General features: G+C 40.1%; 1 protein-coding gene across 1 annotated transcript in view; it reads right to left on the reverse strand.

The window, feature by feature from the left end:
- Window positions 1-21,433, reverse strand: part of csmd2 (CUB and Sushi multiple domains 2) — a 218,311-nt gene that overhangs the window by 116,823 nt on the left and 80,055 nt on the right. The window contains exon 6 of the mRNA XM_070847122.1: window positions 2,279-2,391. Within this exon, the coding sequence (XP_070703223.1) occupies window positions 2,279-2,391 (113 nt within the window). The remainder of the gene's footprint in view (window positions 1-2,278; window positions 2,392-21,433) is intronic.

Consider the following 21,433-nt stretch of genomic DNA (forward strand, 5'->3'; position numbering starts at 1 on the left):
CCAGCTATGTTCTCAGCAGTGTTGACGAAATCATTAAATAGTAAATAGTGAAGTCCTACCAGAGCTGTCAACTTTTTATGCAAAATGAAAAACCTTTTTTTTTTTTAAACTTTCTACAACATATGTGTGTTTAATGTTTAGTCCATAAAAGTTAGACATTTAGTCTAAATAGAAAAAGACAGCTCAACAATGTACAATTTCTTTGCAACCTTGTGGATAGAAGGGTGCAGAGAATAACGTTACTACTAGATTATTATGATTAGAAGGCATGAGGAACAAAACCACTCATTTCTACACAATAGAGAGATGAGGTTTAAATTATTAAGTTTGGTGATAACTGTGGAGAAAATGGAAAAACAAAGCCATCACAGCAAAGCAAGAGGCTCATCTAAATGCATATTTATTCGCCAATTTCAAAAACACCATCAGCATTGTCTGTGCAACCCTTCACACTCATTCTTTTTAATTACTTTGACTGTTCCTGACAATGGAATTGTACTTGTTTTGCGCAAATGTGTTTTTATCCTTTGCTCAGTTTCAGCCGAATTCAAAGCTAATCTGAGTCATGTGTCAAAAAGTCTGTTCATTATGTGCCTGGAAGAAAAAAAAAAACACTATGAAGACGCTCAGATTTGTTGCCCTGATCAGAAAAGGAGAAAAAAATTTATTATCATGTTTCTACTAAGGGAACTGAGCTATTAGGTTCAGGGTTTGATGTGGTGTGGCTATTTCCTGTCCCACGCAAAACAAAGGACAACAAGGAAGGAAAGGAAAATAAATATTGCTGAAGAGATTTCATCAACAGTAATTTCATCACTCCAACGTGCTGCCGCTGTGGACTCATGGGAGCTGTCATTATAAGAATGGCTGCTGGTGAGGGCGGGGGCGGGGGAGGGTTGGGGGTGAGGGCGATGGAAGAGATGGAGTCAGTGTTTAATCTAATTAAAGTATTAGTCTCCCATTTCACTCTGATCTTCTAAACATATTTATCTTTATCTAACATTGAACCTGTAAATCCATTGGCTCATCTTTTCCATATTCTCTCTCTCTCTCTCTCTTTCTCTCTCTCTCTATCTCTATCTCCTTTCTCTCATTGCACCCTCTCTGAGATTTCCAGCAGATGAGGGTGAGATCCTCTGAGATCACCTTTTTTGTGGGGGACTAATCATTTTCCCCTACTCATCCTCTCTCAGAGCTGACCCCTTTACCGCTAAGAGTAACGGGACAGGAAATGGATGCACAGGACAGACAGGAATTGTGAATTTGTGTGTGTGTGTTTTTCTGAAAGCAACTATTCCGCCAAAATAGTGAAATCATGTCACTTGGTGCCAGTGCAGTTTCAAAACCAGAGGAATCTTGAAATTTACTAGATCACGATCATTTAAGGAAACGTAAGATCATTGAGACTAGAGACAAGATGAATGTTGTGAGACGACATAGCTTTTTTTGTTGTTTATTGGACATAATAGCATGTTGATTATTTCCAAGTTCAGTTTCGTATTGATCTTGGTGCAAAATAAACGGTACTGAGATCTCATTAAGGTCACTAACACTTAAAAGTATCCAACCCCCATTGCAAATTATACGGCATATGATGAAAAGAACACCCTGCCTACAGTGAAGCATGGCAGTAGCTCAGTGATGCTCCGGGGCTGCTTTGCTTCTTCTGGCACTGAAAATCTGCAGCGTTTGGAGGGAACGATGGATTCAATGAAAGCATCAGGAAATCTGAGTCTGTGAGGAAGTTGAAGCTTGGGCATCATTGGACCTTACAACAGGACAATGATCCCAAACTTACCTTAAAGTCTACTCAGAAAAAGTCTGGAAAGATACTAGAGAGGCCGTCACAGCCGCCTGACTTGAATCTCATAGAAAATCTCTGGTAGTTGTGTTGAGTTATTTCAACTGTTGTTTGAGTTGTTCACTGAACACAGCTGACAGTTTGTAAATGTTGCCAATACACCTAATTTGCAATGGGGGTTGAATGATTTTAACTCTGTACTGGACACTCTAAGAGGAAAACTCATAGTTAGAGTTCATCCTCTTTGGAGCACCAATGCGCTCCCTTTCAGGGGTGTCACCGACAACCCCTGAAACCCTAACCATAAACATAATTCTTGGGGGGGTCAACAATATTTAATATCCAATATCATGGACACCCAGCAAATGTTTGCTGAACCCTCTGTACAAAGTTAATCCTGGCACACAAGATAGTTGGGAATTTAGTAAATGATTAATGATCATCCTCCTAAATTATTAAAACCACTCTCTGGCTTACCTTGGTACTGGGCGCTGAAACCTCTCAACTTGTGGTTTCCATCAGATGTAAAGTGCAGTCGAAGCCAATTCTTGCTGCTAATGATGGGTGAGGGAAGGTTGGGGCCGGTGAACCTGTAGACACAGAGACAAAGAAGTGAGCCTTAGCATTGGCACAGTTCCTGAGTACATGACTACAACTTACTTTACACCTAAAACTGATGGACATCAAAAGCTAGATGTACAGTATGGTACTCTTGAGCGGTATATTATATCCAACTATATAAATTGCTGGGTTAGTATAAAAAGTAATTCCTCCATCATCTTTTATTCACTCTACCAACTGTCATTGTCAGAAAGGTTTGCGCTTGACTGTGCTTCAGTTTAGTGCCATAAAGCAATTATGCAATCCATCAGATTTCCAATAAAGTCAAGCGCAATGACAGACGATATATTGTAGAGGCTGGCAAAACCCGCCAGTCTTCCCTGTTGATTGTCTTGTTTGTTTATGGTAATTATACTAATGTTTTGAAATTAATGTGGCTGGGACTTAGAGATGTTAAAATGTGTCACCTTTAAGATCTATTAAAGGGAGGGTCTGGTACTTAAGGGGAACTGTAATGTTAATGACTCTTAACCAAACCGTGGCCTAATAAAAAATGAGACCAAGAAAACCCAGCAAGTGGCATTTGCAGAGAAAGGACGCTCCTTTTATCACTTTGATAAAAGCAATAGTAAATTACACCTCACAAACACTTATAGTGCCTCCTGATCTGTATACTAATGAGGGCTGTTGCTTACCAGGCACTTCTTTGGTTGATAAAGCCAAACTCGTTTGGGGACACATCATGTTTTATCTAAAAGCACAGGCACGCATTCCTACACACACGTACAGTATGGGGACCTATAACCACAGGCACAATTTCAGATAGATTCCAATTCCCCATCTGTAAATTACGTTTCCCCAACTATGTCGTCTTCATCATTTCCCCAACTCCATATCCGCTTCTCTCTCTACAGCAGTTACATACTGAGGTACACCTTCCACCAGCTCTCATTAAAACCACTATTTAAAAAAATAAAAATAAAAACTGGCATTGGAAAAAAAAGCAAAGTGACAATTGAGAAAGTGAGGTATAACACATATTTTGCAAGCTAGTAACTACTCCTCTTTGAGTGCAAAAGCATTCTTGTGTAGCGATGCCACAGGGACAAAAGAATAAAACAGCTGTAAGCATACAGCTCCAACTAAACGAGACAGGAATCTACTAAGAAGAGATATTTAGTCTAGTGAGGGTGTTTCGAGCAGATACGTGACTGACTGCACTGTAGAGCTCTCTTAGGATCAATTAAAAGTATACAAGTTTCTGGGTGTAGACAGAATTAGCTTTTATTTTGATGAAAACAGGGGACTCCTTCATTTATAGAGTGAGCTCCTTGCTGCAGTGGGGCCACAGGTACACGATAAAGCAGCTCAATTTATTAGTTAAACTGAACACAAACTCACCTGGAAGGTCGGTGGGAAAGACAGAAAGAGATTTTTGAACAGAGTTTTGGGCAGCGGGCAGGATAAACCACGAGAGAAATGAGAAAGCGACAAAGAGAGATGGCATATCAAAATGTTGGTGATCTGGCTTTTGTAGCCACACTGCAAGCAGACAGCAGAAACATACTGTAGAGAGTAGAGAAGAGAAGAAGAGTGATGAAAGTGTTTCTCCTGTTTCCTATGGCTGCTTTCCACATGTCACTGGTGTGGCTGTGACCTAAACCCTTGCTTAAGACATTTCCTCTGAAGCAAGCATCGCTAATCAAACAGTGATGCTCAAGTCACACAAGGTTATGGTAAAGGTCAGGAGGGTGAGGTCTGAAAGGAGACTTAAGGCGGGTTAAGGATAAGGAACTCCTTTTAATGCTATCTCGAAGGCCTTGGTGAAAAGGGTGGGTGTCTCCGGAGTGTGGAGGTGTGTGTGCGTCACAGTGTTGATCACAGTGGGTGGTAACTTGTGTGTTGTGTCGAGATCAGCAGCTCCTCGGGCAAATTCATTCTAAATCAAACTTTACAATGTAGGCCTCCCTCCCAATATGTCTTTCGATCAAACATGATTGTTAATAGGTTGCAGCATTATTAATGCTAAACTCTCATTTGCTTCAGTGAACATTCCTCTGCTACTCTGGACTTTTGGTTTGGCCGTTTATCTCAAAGATAATCGATGGGTAAATAAAGTAAACTAAAGATGCATAACAGTAGAATTGTCCAGTCTCATGGATTCTCTGTCTTTTTTGGCATTCTGTTCTTTTTTCCCCAATACATTTTTAAACACATTAATCTGATCGGATTTGTTTTTTTCCTTCAGTTCAGTGTGGCCTAGAGGCTGCATGGTGTGATGGAAATAAGGTGGAAATGTAAAGCATTACACTGGCACTGGCCTTGATTTACAACACCAAGTGCAAGACTGATGCAGTGAGCCGGCATGCCCCAGGAGATGTTTTATCACTTAAGAGAAAGATGAAGCATCAGGTAGTGTCTGGCACATGTGCATTTGGAGTGGTACTACTGGGATGAGACAGCGCCAGAATCACCTCTGGCTCATAGCTGGGTAAAATACTGAGTACAAAATCTCACACCAATGAATTACAGTATACGAACCCCATAATCCACATGCACACTCACACGGTCTCCAAACACCAGCACCAAGATTTTAATGCACACTGCTCTGTTCAGTTGAGTTGCTCCCCTTTTCACCAAAGGGACAAATGAAAATGTCTCTTTGAATCAGGCGATTTGAGCTGGAATCAACTTTCATTAACACACAACAAGTAAGCTAAAGACTGATTTAAGATTCTGACAAACCGCAGCACTGGCAACGGATAAGGAACTGATGGGTATGCCATTAAGGATTAGGCAATTAATAAATATGGGATGACGGATGAAGAGTCCAGCATGAATCTAATTTTGACCCAGCATCACCTCTGCCTTTTCCCATTTCACTGTCTGCCCATATTTTTCTTTTTTTGCTGAAAATATTAAAGTTTTAGGGTGAAAGTGACCATGGGGAGAAACTGAAAAGTCCTGAGCTGGCTGATAGAGGTCTCCTGAAGGGCGTTGTGGCTACTTCTGTAGTTCTTTTTTCACCTAACCCTCTCGCTCCCTCCCTGTCCGGCTGACCATATTAGATTTTATGCGGAATTGTCTTGAGAGTGCAGTGCTAAATCAGTTTTCATTTCCAGGCCCCAAAGCCGCTCAGTCTGAGTCAGACTTTTGAAGATTGTCCAAGAAATGAATTTTGGGCAAGGCAAGATGGTGGAAACAGCCAGTGGTGTTCTTGACTGAGGGGACTGAGCTGTGAACCTTACATTGACACACAGAGCTTTCTCAGGACGTCTAGGTTTTGGTGCAGCTCTTTCACTTGTACATTTACTATTTACATGGCGTGTTGTTGACTCACATAAAAGACCTGGCATGGTTATATGATTACACAACTGTAAAGACAACATCCCATTTCCGGACTTGCAAATCCTTGTTGCTTTGACACAACTTGTCACTCATATCATGATGCGTACGACCAGTCAAAATCTATTTACGTAAACACTAGTACAGAGACAGTTTCCATAATAATGTGATGTGACTCATTAAATTGTTAATGCCTTTCAGGATTTTGAACAAAGGTCATCGTCATCAGGCAATTCAGCAACCCTTCCCAGTGGAATTGGCCTTTTTCCTGCTTTATATTCATTATTTAATGTCATCTGTTTTCTGTTCAAGGGGCACGGTGTCAAATGACTCTATGCATAATCAGCGATGGGCGGAGTTTAGGTGTCAAAGGTGACTAGCTCCACATTAGGATCAAACACTTTAAACGACTGTTCAGCGCATGAATTCATTGAGATATAGCGTCAGATGACCATATATGCATGCGTGTGCGGCCGTCGGCATGCTTGTGGTTGGAGGATGGCCGATTCTGGACGAAGAACGTCCCTGTTAATTGCAGCTACTCAGGCAGATCAATCAGAGCTCTGCTCAGTATGCAGGTCCAGGTCCCTACAGCAGATCGGGGGTCACAGTGACTTTAAAGCCAAAACTTTCAGCATTTTAATGAGGCTATGTGAATTATAGCACAGGCCAGCCGATCCAGATGTACACACAGGCACACATCGGGACACATCACCATTAGCAAGCATTCAGTTACAAACACGTATGCAGATGTCAATAAATTTGGTCCCGCTCTGTTGCTCTCTCGCTCTTATTCTCCCTAACACACACACAAAATCACATACATACATACACACAAACATACCATATCCTTCGGAGGTAAAACTAATCAGTGTGGAAGACACTTAAGTCCAGAATGGCAATATTAAAGCACTGGCAGTGGAGCTGTAGCAGTGACCTTCAGATGTAGCTGAGTCCAGACATACACTGAGGGTTTAAATGAACCACCAGAGCCCCCTGCTCCAAACAACATAGAACCCTCAACACTGTTCATTCATTTCTTAAAAAGAGCAGCCACCCAGGCTGGAAAAATCATCAACCTTACATTTAAAGGCCAAAATATTAAGAGAGGCCTTCTGGGCCGTTATGTCTCATGGGTCTGTGCTGCACTGCACTGAAGCCCTAAGCACAAAAACAAGGCATTGTTGAAACCTCCACTGGTCAAGTCAGTACAACTGCAGACCCATCAGAGCCAACGTGCCTACTTTTTCCTCAGACTCCCTCGTCAAACAGAGCCCAAATGTCTGTTCTTCTTCCTCTCTCAGCTCTCATGTATTATTCATGGAAAGACCTCTGGCCCCATCAGAAGGCCTTGTTAAATCTTCTGAGGGATTCCTTTCTTCCTCTTCCCACAACTCATTTTCTGCCCTCACAGAACATATAATATGGACACTGATTGAAAGAAATTTCCTTTTGGGAAGAACAATGCACCAGCCTTCATCTAGTCTCCCTTTTCCTGATTTCTTTTTATTTCTTTTTATCTTATTTATCTATTTATTTCAAGTATGTCTTGAAGCTTCCTGTAAGTACACTTTTGTGTTTGAATCATTCCAAAAACAAGGTAAATACATTAGATGTTATAAACCCACATTTCTTCCTATATTTGGGCTCTGGGTTTTGTTTCTCAAAACCAGGAAAATATGAGGGCGATAGTGCTTTGGCCGAGACTATACTCCACTGATTTTAATACTGATGCAAATTAAAGCCAACCTTATTGGCTACTCTGCCATGCTGTTTCATTTCCTTCACCAAAGAGAAATGTATAGTAGCCACACCAGTACAAGTCTCAAGCTGAATAAGTGTGAACTGATTTTCCTGGGAACATGATAATCACATCAAACACTGTGTCGTGTCTGTCAGGCACATCGGCATAGTTTAAGTTATAGTGAAGATCTGTCAAATTAACTGCTGGAGCGGTGTGTACAGAAAGTCTGTCAAGGAAAGAACGGGTTCAAGTTGGGTCTGCAACAGTTTCTAATGGTGCTGATAAGTCTAACAGTTCCTTTCTGTGGCAATTATTGCAATAACAACAATCTATATTTAAGTTAGAATATACCAAATTAAAGTCAACAAAGACCAAACACCATTACAGAGCTGGCGAATGGAGGCCAGTTAATGGAGGATTTTTCTACATCATTTAGTGTTGGAGTAGCTACATTATTTAATGCGGGCTGAGTCTTTAGTTGAAAAGCTTACACTTTACCAATAATTCAAACTGATTCCTTGCATGATACCTGGCTTTTGTTTTGTTTTAATTTGCTTCGTAACTGATTGTGAGATTGGACACTGTTATCATTTCAGATAAGATAAAAGACATTTCCATGCCATCACATTTTAAAGTTACAATTTAATTCATCCACCAAAGCTAATTTTGAGTGAATCTGTATAAAAAGTTAATCCGCTTCCTGCACCATGGCCTTTCCACTGCAGAAAGATGTGACGGTAACTTTTTGAGATATTTTGATAACAGACAAGCAAGCGAAAGGGGGCAGAAACAATAAAGTCGAGCAGCGCAATTCATGAAAGTAAAGAATTTAGTGCCACTTGTTCCCCAATTGATCCCAGCGTCAGTGTGATTTATTACTCTTGTTCAAAAAGTCAAGGTGGATGTAGGCAAAGTCACAGAGAGTAAAGCAATAGGACTGAACTGCTATCGAATGGACTGTGGAACAATGCTGATGAGGAAACCATACAGAGCCTAATGGCTTACATTATTGAATGTTTGCCTTCAACAGAATGACCCACACAGGCACAAATTACTTGTTTGACTAAGATGAAGCAAAAGACAAATACAGACATCATCAAACTAGTGGCTATTCCCTCCATTTCTTCTCCTCCGTTTAATTTGTGTCACACCCTGCTGACATGACGCTTTGCCACCATTGGAAGGTGGCTGAAAACACACACACACAAATATACACACCATCAATCACATCACACAACTCAAAACAATCTGTGTGCACTTCACAATGGGTGTAATCGTCTGCGGGCTGCATTGGATCTGTGGTTAACGGGAGAAAAACAAATGAGTTTCCAAGGTCACTCTTAAAAGTGTCAGTGATAATTGAGCACCCCCTGTAGATCTATCAAACACAACAATAAACAAATGCCAATAATATCCTCGGGCAGATTACAGGGACATCAGCCTTCTCTTTATACACGAGGCTGGAGGAGCAGAGAGAAAACGGTAAGAATGACAGCGACCGTCGCAGTGTGACGGAGACAGCTCAGGTAGAGCGCCACTCGGTGAACAGACAAGGAAATGAAAGAGATCACAGAGAGATTTTTAAGAAATCATTCTCAAGGTTGAAACATACTGTGACCTCATGCATAGCTACCACTACATGAAAGCTCACTGAATGAGTCTGACAGCAGAACCTCCAGTGTTCAACCATTTACATTTCTCTCCCACATAGCAGGCCGAGCTCTCTGACTGTTCAGAAGCAAGTGGCTGTTTTATAAAGCATTATACAAGCAAATAAGAGTCTACAATGACCCACAGAAAGAGTGGCAATGACCATGTACAGTCGAGGCAATCTGAAGTTTCACTGAAACTACATTAACACTTCCTCGAAAGAAACCAATATTAACAATACTGTTCAACGGTCAGTTAATTTATCTCACTAACAAGTATTGTGTGTGTGGTCCCCTACCGATGTTATTCATCATGACACAGAACCCCACCGTCATTCAATAGAGCAATATACAATAGAGCCATACAGTTTCATATCTAGTGGTTGGCAAAGCACACAAATGTGTATGTGCTGCAATGTGCCGAATGCCTATCTGTGCAATAATTAAAATAAAAATTCTATCTTTTAATATATTATATATAACATATATAATATATACTATATCTCTCTTTTTTTGAAAAGGATAGCTCTACATTTTGGGAAATACTTATATGCTTTCTTGCCAGTGACAGCGGGATGAGAAGATCGATACCACTCCCTAATTGGTAGAAGATATAATGTGTCAATAAGTGAACTCTTGAGGTGCCGGTGGGCAGATTTTGTGACCGTCATAAAAAAACCAGGCTAGCTGTTTGTCCCGTCTTTATGCTAAGATAATAGGCTGCTGACTGTAGCTTTACATTTACCATACAGAAATGAGAGTGGCATCGATTTTTTAATCGACCTCTTGGCAAGAATGCATATTCGTGTATTACCCAAAAAGTCGCACTACTCCCTTGTAATGAATCTTAATATAAGAAATATTCATTTTCAATTCTACCTGTAGCATTTTTCACCTGTTGTGATCATATTAAGAACAGATGGTTTAATATTAGATCAATTGTCAGTTTAAGATGGACATTTATGCTTCACTAGGCAGTTTCACTCTCTTCCTCCTTTCCCCTTCCTCTCTCTTCTCTCTTTCTACCCCCTTGTGGTTTGCGCGTATGAGCCGTTTCAGAGTGAGTATCAGATGACGCAGTATGCAAGGAGACAGGTGAAACCATGCTAATGATATTGAACCTGGCAACACCGTCAAATCCTCCAACAACAGCCAGCGTACTGGATTCCCTTGATACCAGCGCATCCTGGAATAACTACATTGTTATGTCAGGAGAGAAGCGTCTATGGGTTTTTGCATGCATGTCTGTTTGTACAGATTTGTGTGTATGTGTGATTGCATGTCGATGCGCAGTTTTCGCCTGTGTCAACATGTTTCAACAGAAAATATATTTAATGTCATATTAAATATATCTATTATGTTATATATACACAATAAAGCACTTTTGAATCATCTTCTTTTCTTGCTTAAGGGTAAATTGATCTGAACATCTGACAGTTTTAGTCATATCCTTTAGCTTCCAAACTATTGATTGCTGATGACAACTACATTTGTTCTTGCATTAACTGTAGAATTCTTTTATGTTAATCTTATTATTATATCTTATTGGTTTCAGGAAATACCAAAGATATGCATCATTTCTTTATTATTTTTTAGGTTCATGTGGTCATTAAACGCATGCATGATTTAGCAGGAGCCCATTAGTAACAGCAACTTACTGGCATTCATAAAAGTAAATGGCATATAAACTTATGTTGCTATACAATCTGCTCCTGTGCACTTTTTATAATGAAGGCACTGAATAGTGCAAAGTCAGAATTTCCCCTTTAACACAATAAGCCCCACGGCTCCCACGTATAAAAGGGTAATACAGAACATAAAGGTCGACATAAAGTATGAGGCAAGCTAATTAACTACAACTGGGAAAAATATACAAAGTAGTAACATTATATTCATCTGCGGTAATTTTGAAAGGCTATTTGTGAGGGATTCAAAGGGTTCTTCTTGTATTTTACAACTTTTGACTTAACACCACACATCGATGCTTTAACAACAGTGTGCTTGAATCAGCAGAGAATGAGTGTGAGAAAATAGACTTGCAGAGGATTCATGATAGGGAGACATTTTTACCACACGGAAGTACTTGGAAAACACCACCCACCGAGTCTATATTTGTACATCACTTTTGGATTCAATGGCCACTATCCACATACTTCAGTTTTACTCCAAATCACCCACTCCAATATACAGCCACTATTTTAGCTTTAGACCTCTTGCAATGGTCTCTTTATCTTTTACTATTGTTAGTTATCAGAGATTCTTTACTCAATTCCCACTGCGCTGCTTTTTCTGGCACCTTTTCAAATGGGCTCTGAGGAGGCTTTCTGAACAGAAATGAATAAAACTAAAACCCTGTTTTGTGCCAGCGCTAAGTTGTTCATAGCACCAAAACAGACCCAATGCCATTTTTATTAAGTCAATTTTTGTGCTTGCGCCTGTTCCAGGATCCAAATGCTGCTCCATGCACCAGGTGAGAGTAGTAGAGCAACTGAGGTTGTGATTATGCAGATCAGATGGTGCAGTGCAGTTTTTGAATGCTTTTTGGCAAGAAATTGTGCTCACATTACCACCTACCGAGGCCGATTCTAATCACAAAAGCAAACACATAAACTGCAATTTATGTGGCTCGAACCGGTGAATGGCGCAAGGTGACCTCTCCAAAAGCATGTAAGACACATTTGTATATATTGGATTGATATTTTTTATTCTTTTAATTTTGACACAAAATTTCATCCAGCGCACATTTAAATGATTATCAATAAGCATTTTGAAATGAAATGAAGGCAGAGCCTGATTAGATGGCTTATTCTTAACAACAATGTCACCCACAAGTCTAATGTTCTTTCCCTTTTAGCTGATTAAATCCCTGAAGCTGAGAAATGTGTGTGCTCCTTTTGTAGTCTCTAATTTGAGCCATGCTGTTTCTTATGGTATGCATAAGAAACAATTCAAATGGAAAAACATTTTATTGAACTACTAGGTATTGAAGTTCAGGTCAGTCTTAAGATGTTTTCTTCCTCAATGTGTGCTCATTACCCATGGTCAGGAATTGCAGTAGCCACAGATATGTAAATCCAACTTAAAAAGGGATATTGTGTGCTCTTGGAGGCATATTTGAGGTATATATTTGTGTCTTCAAACTCAAAGCTTTCTGAGGATAATATCTATTTTCTTCAGTCAGCTTATACCAGTCCATTAGGAAACGGTCTGCTGCTGGATGTGAGAAGTTGATTTGACTTGAAGCTGATCGTCCTTCTCATCTTTTTTCCAGTTTGTGCTGTTCAGGACTGTCTCTCAAAGTTTTCAGAAAAATAGACGTGTGTCCGTTTCAGCAGTAACTTTAAAATCACATGTGTAAAAACTCACAAATGATAAAATCATACAACACAGTGGTTGTACACACTGGCGGAATATACAGAGACGTCTGGCTTTGAGCTGGATTGGAATAAACGAATAAATACCATGCATTTTAAGGGCCGCATTAATGACCAATTTGCGAATCCAGTTTATTGGCTGAGTCCTCCTTACAGAATGAGCCAATAGACAGACTACAGTGAGGTGTCAAAGCCAAGATCTCTGAAGTAAAATCCTTACACACCCTTATAGCATAATCATTCACCGCAGTGGAGGACATGAAGATAAATGACAAATCTTAATGTTGCTCTGTATTGATCAAGTAGCAAAGCCACAATGCCTGAAAATCTATGAGCAAACTCAATTGTACAGTTTGGTAGAACTAAAACTGAGCACTTAAAAGTCAACTTTTCATTTGATGGTCTTTCAGATGGACAACTATCAGTCACTTCAGTTCTCACTTATTCTCCTATGCTGATTGTTAAGCCACATCTTTGGCTGTTTCCTGCATGTGATAATGAGCCACTTGGACAAGCTGGGAAAGGATAGTGGATGAACCCCAGACGGACATCTGGTGTCTCACTTGCTCCCTACTTTTATCTCATTTAGCCTCATCTGTCCCTCGTGGCATTGCTCACTCAATGTTAGACCATATTACCACACATCTCCCTTTCTCTTTATGAAATATAGTTATAGCTCAAGTACCACCTCACTGAAGTTGCAAGGATGACGGGAGAATACAAAATATGGGAGAAAGATGGCCTCAGGGTGGAAGGAAGAGAGGACGAACGAAACTGAAGAAGAGATGAGTAGCTTCCAGAGTACATAGGGAATGAGTCATCCAGACACCAGGAGCTGCCAAACTCAACCATAACCTCTACTTTCAGTGTCTCTTCTTCCGCATTGTCCTTCCTGCAGTCGACCCACAGTAATTTCCCCCCCATGAGCTCCGTGTATTTGTTTTCTTTTAAGTAGTTTGAGGGTCACTGACAAAGCCATTCTTGTGAACCCATTCAAAGATTCTTCCTACTGCACGAACTGAAAGGTATGGGAGGCAAAAACAATAGAGAAGGCCCTTTGTTTGGCTTTCATAGTGCATTTTTTTTTTTTTTTTTTAGATTAGCATTTGTTCTCTCTCTTTTGCCATCACTCCCTGTAATCCCTGCCTCTGTCTTACTCCGCTGCTCCATGCTTACTTTTGGGACAATGTGCAATACAAATGGATGCCACATTCAGTGTTATCTGCTCGGTCTTTCTCTTTCTCAAACAGAAGAAACAGAAGAAAGGAGAGACGCGGAAGAGAAATGAAATGTGAAATGTGTGCCTGTTACTCTCCTACATGTAGGTGCTATGAACAGTTTAGGGTAGAAAGTGCATGTGCACAAAGACAATTGGAGATCAGATAGCTAGCAATGCTAAGGGGGGGATGGGGAAAAGAAAGTATTAAAGTAACTACAGGCTGCCAGGTGACTGAGATGTGAGTTGGGATGACAGCCTCTTACAGCAGTTGATGGAGATCTCTGCTTAAGTTAAGAAAACTTAACTTACATATGTATAGAGATTCAGGCGGACGTTCTCACACGCTTGGTCAAATTAAAAAAAAAAAATGAACATGCGTACCCGCAGAAACAGATGCGCAAAGAGGACATACAAAAGTGCAGATGTTCAATGAAATGTGGCAAAACCATTTTGTACTCCTGCTGATTAATTATCATTTAATATTATTTGACAAATTCACTAAATAATGTACGCCCACTCTTAAGTCGCATCAGCTCAATTTGGACTTGTGGGTGTGTTTTGCTCTCAATCTGTTCAAAGCAATCTTTGATCCTCCTTACGCATGTTACACTAAACTTCAAAAGAGGCCAGGTAGAATTAGGCCTTTCAGTTATCTGGGCAAAGTGGAAGTGGGCCAAGTTCTCTTCCATTAAACAGCACAGAGCAGAGATATTCACCCTAGCTGATAGAGCCTGATCTCTTCTTCCATTAGCCTTTATTGGGCTTCCAGTCTGAAACCATTTGAGGGAGATAACATGCGGCCATAGAGTCTTTTATGGTTGTATACTTTATTCAGCTTTAAAAGGTATTCATCTATTTCATGTGTTTCTGCTTTTTTTTCTTTTACTGCCCTGCCCTATGTTAAGAGAAGGAGAGCTCACGTAAATATTAAAGTCATCAATCAAGTAAAGTGGGAGGAGAGAGAATGGCAAACACCCCGAGGTAGTAGAGACGAGAAGAAATGAGAAGAGTAGAAACGAGAGGAGCTATCTTATATACATCACCCATGACCATGACCGATTTGTTATAAAACCACCATCCAATTAAAAGAGGTCTCTCCATCTGCTTCCTCCTGAGTCAGCACTGACCTTTCACCTCCCACCCCCCTTTACCTCAGCCATGATATATCCACTGCCTCTTCTCACTGCAGGTGTGTGTTACAATACAGATAACAGAATACAGATACAATGCAGAATAAAGCACCCATTAACTACTTGAGTTGAAGACCAACAAAAAAAAAATACAAGGGACTTTAAATATAAAACATTGTAGCCGTAGTTAGTTATAACCAAAAGCCATTACTCTCTGTCAGCGTTCTCAGGTGAAGCGTAAATATGAGATTTTGAGAGTTATGTTGTACAAGTAAACTACATCATAAAAATGAGTTACTTTCATGTCCTTTAGATTATGAGCACAGCTATGTGGAACAAAAAAAGAACTATACTAGAACCATAAAAGGCTATTGTGCACATATAGCAGTGTGGAGTGAGTCAGTGCTGGCTCTATTACAGTTATTTGTACTGTTGGCTAAATATAGCTTTGTATGAGTTAACAGTAATTGCCTGCACAGAATTCAGATGCAATACTTTGACTGTGGGTCACTTTGCCTCTCAGCCGTATTTCCTGGGACATGTCATTTGCGTGTTTACATTATCCATCTTCACCAGTCTCATGACAAAAAAGAATACTTGCCATGGGCAAAAATTACTGCAATTGCAGTTCAGCTGAGGGCAGTTGTGTAATTTCCAACCTTGAAGTGATTTAATGCAAAACATGGTGCAAAGTCACTGTCACTCCTTTATTCAAAGATGAATTGCCCACTCAGAGCTAACAAAAAACACTTGACCACACATTAGGGGGATGCAAGAAGGGGGTTTATGCAAGGTAAAAATAAAAATGTGGTGATGATGACATATGTGTACATTGTATATGTGTGATATCACAATGCTCTTTTAATGCTGCAACCATTAACAGTTGTTTCACAAACTATAAAACAGAGCTAAAGTAAATACCCCATTGATCTTTGTTAATTAATGTATGGTTCAGGAAAGAAAATCCTACTGATGTGCTAAATAGTGGGTCATTTGAAAAACAATTCTTGATGTCCCCCAACTGTAATCGATTCTGTTTAAAACCACTGTTAAGATGTAAAAAAAAAAAAAGTATTTGTACCAGAAACCCCCTTTGGCTATTTTTGCTGGGCTTGTTTCAGACTTTTATTACAGCAAAAATTTAAGTGGTGATGATGAAGATAATAATGATGATGATAATTGCAGTGCTTGTGTGTGTCTATAAATGCAAGTGTGTCTATGTGCTTTTATGCAGCATGCCCCTACTTTTAGCCAATCTCAGGGGGGGGACACATAATGCTTTTTCACTGTCACTGACAAAGTTAAACCCTACTGTAAGATACATATATATAAAATCTGGGTCCATGGAGGACATTGCAGTGGTTGCAGTATGTGGGCAGACACATCATCCCCATCCTCATTCCCTCACTGTGTGGATTAATGAAGCTTTAATAGCTCATGTCATTAGGCTGGGTGGCCACTGACTAGACTGCAAAACCCTGGAGATTCTTTCATAATAACATACTGCGGGTCAGTATATAGACATAAAGCAGAGTGAGCCCAGGACGCTGACAACATACAGGTGCTATTCTGTTCTGTTCCAAGGACCTGTCAGTTCACAGGAGATCTCTGTCAATCCAGTCAAGACAATGATATTAAGCATCACTCGCTCAACCTTGAATTCCATCTCCATCCGCAAGCTGCAAGCCGCTGATACGACAATAAAAAAGGTGTATACATGCCGTCATTTCACAACAATTACCCCCGAGTTGTTAGAGTGGAAATACATAAATCAATCTTTTGACATGTACAGTATGCACACACACACAATCACATCAACATTAGCACAAACACACAGTCACTCATGGACAAAACCTGAGCCAGGAAGGCACACACTCAGACAAACACTCGCTGTGGAGGTTTGAACTATGTTAAATGACTAGTATTAATCACCTTTCTCTGTCTCCGTGGTGATTATGAACATATTAATCAGCAGCATGGCTGCCAGTTAGAAGTGAGCATGCCAGGCAGCACAATGGATGGAGGAGAATGAGCATGAGAAGCGAGAGATGCCGGAGTGGGGAAAAACAATGGAGAAAATAAAGTGTGTTTTTCTTCTCTGTAACCTTAAAACCAAGTTTATGCCACTCTGGTTGGCAAAAGCAAAAACAGTGAAGAGTGTAATAAGAGCAGCTGTTCAAATATAGACGAGAGCTGCTTCATTATTCTGAGCAACCCACAACAACCTTCTGTGGCCCTCAGCAACACTTGCGTTTGAACGCTTACGCGTCAAGATGCTGCCTGCTTTCTTCCGCCCTACAGAGAATATCCAGACAAGTAGTACATCTCCTCCTAAGGAAGGGGGGGGGGGGGCACAATTTAGAATATAGGGCTCACACATAACTAATAATAACATTAGAGAATCTCATTCACTCTTAAATAAGCATAAAATCTTTTGTTTTACCATTTCTGTTTTAGATTTTGGTGCAAAATGCAAATACCAGACACTCTTGAATGAATACATACATCATCTGGTATTTAAAACATCCTTGACTAAACAATAAATACTTTGATATGAATGTCCTCATGAGGACTAGGTTGGGCGAACGTTACCTAGAAAATCTCTATTGCTAGATGGCGGTGAATGATGTTGTTTAGTAGTGATATTTAGATATAACAAGAATCAGTGAAGAAAGGCAGAAACAGAATCTCTCTAGGAGCAGAAACATGCTTCAGTTGCAAATGTTTCAGCTTGGTTAAAAATGCACAGTTATTCGACAGTTGCATGACTCCACGAATATACTGGGATAGAACGGGCCTTACTGATGACAGCTCTGACTCAAAATCCCCCTGCCAGACCTCTATATTAAGTCTGTCCTCTTACCCTCCAATTTAAAGCCATTAAATCCATCATTACTGGCCCATTTATGTGCACAAACTCACTGCCCTATTGTGTGCTGAATGCACAGACACACACTACACATCCAAAGATGCAGAAATATCCATGTTGTTTGCATTGGTGTTTTGGTGACAGCTGAAAAACTAAAAAGCTGCTAAACTAACAAACTTTATTTGCCTCCGTCAAAATAGCTCCAATGAAAGGGCGCAATAATTGATGTTCATTCCAACTTCAGAATTCACAATGGTATGGCAGCATAATGAGAATGACAATAAGATACATAAATTGGGAGAAAAATGACCTAATGGCAGCACAATGGCGGCAGTATCGTTAATTTCTCTCTCATTAATATTGGAGCCCCAAGCAGGAAGCACTTAAGAAGAATCAAATGTGGCGGTGGGGTGGACGTGTGGCTGGAGTGGCTTTGCTGGGGATTAAATCAGTATTCCGCGCATAATTCTTCAAAATAAAAAAAAAACACAAATCAGAGGCAAAGTAGAGATTTCTAGCACCGTGATAGCCGACAAAACAATTCTACAGCACTATATCTATTAGCTTATACTGTATGGGTCACGCAGAGGAAACTCAATATATCAAATACCCTCATTAGCATATATACTTGATGACTATGTGATGAAGGAACCAGCAGGTCTCTGCATAGCCTGCACTTAGTCTGCTGTCATGTCATTGACTGCTGAGAGTCAAAAGGAACGCAAAGGCAAAATCAGGTCAACAACAAGCATTGTTATTCTTCTTTCAAGCTCTTTTATCCTACATTATGCTCCCTGAGGTAATTTAAAAACCAGATCGCAAAACCATAATCACAGGATAAAATCATGTTGTAAAACTGCAGAAACAGCTCTGCAAACACTGCAACAAGGATCCATGGAAACATTGGGTACATGGTACGGCATGTACTTATATCAAGACTACAGTACATTGTGGTAAAAATATCTATCATGTGTTGGATACCTCTGGGCCATCAGGGCATCAAAGATGGAGTGTGCTTCAGCCTTTCCATGGTGAATGTGATTACAGCTGCTGTGACAGAGACCTTGTGTTAGCTGTCAATCAGCATCAGTCTTTCCCTGACAGAGAAAGAGCCTGCAGTATCACAGTCACACAGGGTAGCACACTGTACAGTGTGTTGCTATCCTGAGTAAGAGGGACATGGCCCTGAGGTGGAGCCTCGCCTGGCTCTGCTTTCCTGTTGTGAAACAGGTCAAAGTCACCGGAAGATAATTAACAATGACAAGGGCGTTAATAATTTGCGTTTGACAAGTGCATTCTCCCTCTGATCTGCGTTGGGACACAATGAGAGTCCAATGCACAAGAGGTACAGCAGTTACTTCTGTTTGTGCTATTGTAATAACAGTCCCTTAAACTTGAACTCCACCCACTTAGAGTGACAGAGGAAGAAAGATTTAGGAAGTAAAATATTTACAGATTTTTTTTCTGTTTCTTGTTAATTTGAGTCAAGTTCTATTCTTGCTGGGCCTATAAAAGTTACAAGTAACTGCCTGAAAATAATGGATCTGCCTGCAAGTTCACACTGAAAGCGCTTCTGCAGTAGACGTGGAAAAATAAGATTGGGAATAGGGAATACCTTCTTTGAATTATCTGCTACACATTTCAGTATATTTCTACTGTTTGGCTCTTAAATTAACTTTTTGCATTTTTTTTGTATTAGCATTATGCCAAACACAGACAGAGTTTTGTCTGTAAACAGGGTGTGTAGATAAACAATATGACAATGCCAGGCTATTTCTTTGAACAAAGGTAATCAAAAGGTATTCTATCACTCTGAGCAAAACACAAGTCTCTGGGATGTCTAAACAACGAATGATGTTACATCTCTAAATGATATGACATCCCAGAAGTAATACCCAACGGAGATCAACAACCAGTGACAGATACTGTAATATCACAGCAGGAATACTGTTTGTGGTATCAGGATAAAAATAAAATCAGTGATATTCATTTATCAATGTCAAGCTGTTTTACATACATTTGTTTGAATCCAAATAGGCCAAGGTATTTATAATTGTGTTCAATATAATGCCTGTAACTATAGGATGTATGGTCTATTTCCTGTGGATTGGCATGGAGAGGGAAAATGGAAACAGACTTGGACTGGGACCAACATTACAGTACACTCTGTCAGACGTATGCACATACGAGTAAAGTTTAGTCTGTCTCCCTCCACCCTTTCTTTGCTCAAAAAGAAAACTCAATAACAACAAACAATCCCACTGGACTCAATTAGCTACAGTTAAATAAATGGTGTGACTTTAATGCCCTGCCTATGAACACCCAAATATCATCCCACTAAAAATATATCTCTTGTGTGTGTAGGTGTGTGCAGGAGTGCGTGCATGTGTGTGGGACTTTATGCTCGCACTTCCTCCGTCTTGGGATCTGCCACAGAGCTCCCTGAGCAGCAGTGTGTGCTTGATAATTAGCCTCAAAATTCACCACTTCTGTGAACACACGCCTGGTTGCAAAAGGGAGGGCTGCCTCAGGGAAAGGTAGATGCTATGAGTGACTATCAGCCACTAACCGTATCCAGTAACAATTGATAGAGCTCAAGTCTTGTAAAAACAATGCAATAACTGAGTATTTTCTTCCCTTTTTCGCGAGTCGTACTTACGACGTATCTTTTGTGGAGGATCGGGATGATAACCAGACAGACCAGACACAGGGCCAGACAGAAAGGATTGAGTGCTACAGTTCCACATGCCAATGCTGCACATACCAGCATTGTCAAACTATCAGCTATTACAATGATTAACCTCATAAGTTCATGCATTGTTGTGACAAAACAACCACAACAAGGTTTGGTAAATAGCGCGCCAAATGCTCGAGTGAGTGAAACTCAGATTATCCAAATTGCACCCCAGATGCTATTTTGTATATTTGTTTCATGCATCTAACACAGAACACCTGTATTTTCTGAACCCTTTAGAAAAACTACCCAGATTGTCAGTCTAAATCACAAATGCAGCCGTGACTGTCATGTCCCACTAGCAGGGCCCTGGGTGATTCATTCTATTTAGGTGAATGCTATACTGATTTCACTGCCAACAGTAAGTAACATTGAAAGAGACATAATAAAACTTGGTAGTAAAGGGCACATAAAGGGTAATCACAAAATGTTCACAGACGCCATGTTCTTTCTCTAACTTCGAACTTTTCTTTCTTGTGTATTAAAGAACAATTCAATTTCCTGTTTCTTGGCCACCTCTAAAAATTAATCGAATGAAGCAACTTGAAAGAGAAGCAGGATACTTAAGCTGCTTTGGGTAGGCAGCTTGCAACAGGGAGCAGTAAGTGGGTCAAATGGCCAAAAAAGATCACAATGTACAGTGCAAGAGAAAGCTGGTCTCCGTATTGCACTACAAACTTACCAGCTTACTGTATGTCTGCTGTAGACCTATCAATGAAAGCCACCTGGCCGTTCAACAGGTCTACGTTTCCTTTAGATGACAGTTATTATTTCTGTATGATCAAGTGACGGCATGGGCAAGATTTTGTGCAAATACTGCATCTGTTAAGCTGTGAATATGTGATGCCTAATCGTGTATTCTCTGTTTTCTAAGTGATCATACATGTTTTTTCTAACTATAACGATCAGATTTCCCCACAGGAAGATTCATGTTTTGATCATCTCTAGTCCAGTTTAATTCTAGCGAGAAACATCAATTGCTTGACTCTGGGGGTAATATACATTTA

The sequence above is a fragment of the Pempheris klunzingeri genome, chromosome 16 (assembly GCF_042242105.1).
Source record: "Pempheris klunzingeri isolate RE-2024b chromosome 16, fPemKlu1.hap1, whole genome shotgun sequence".
In the NCBI taxonomy this organism is placed as follows: Eukaryota; Metazoa; Chordata; class Actinopteri; order Acropomatiformes; family Pempheridae; genus Pempheris; species Pempheris klunzingeri.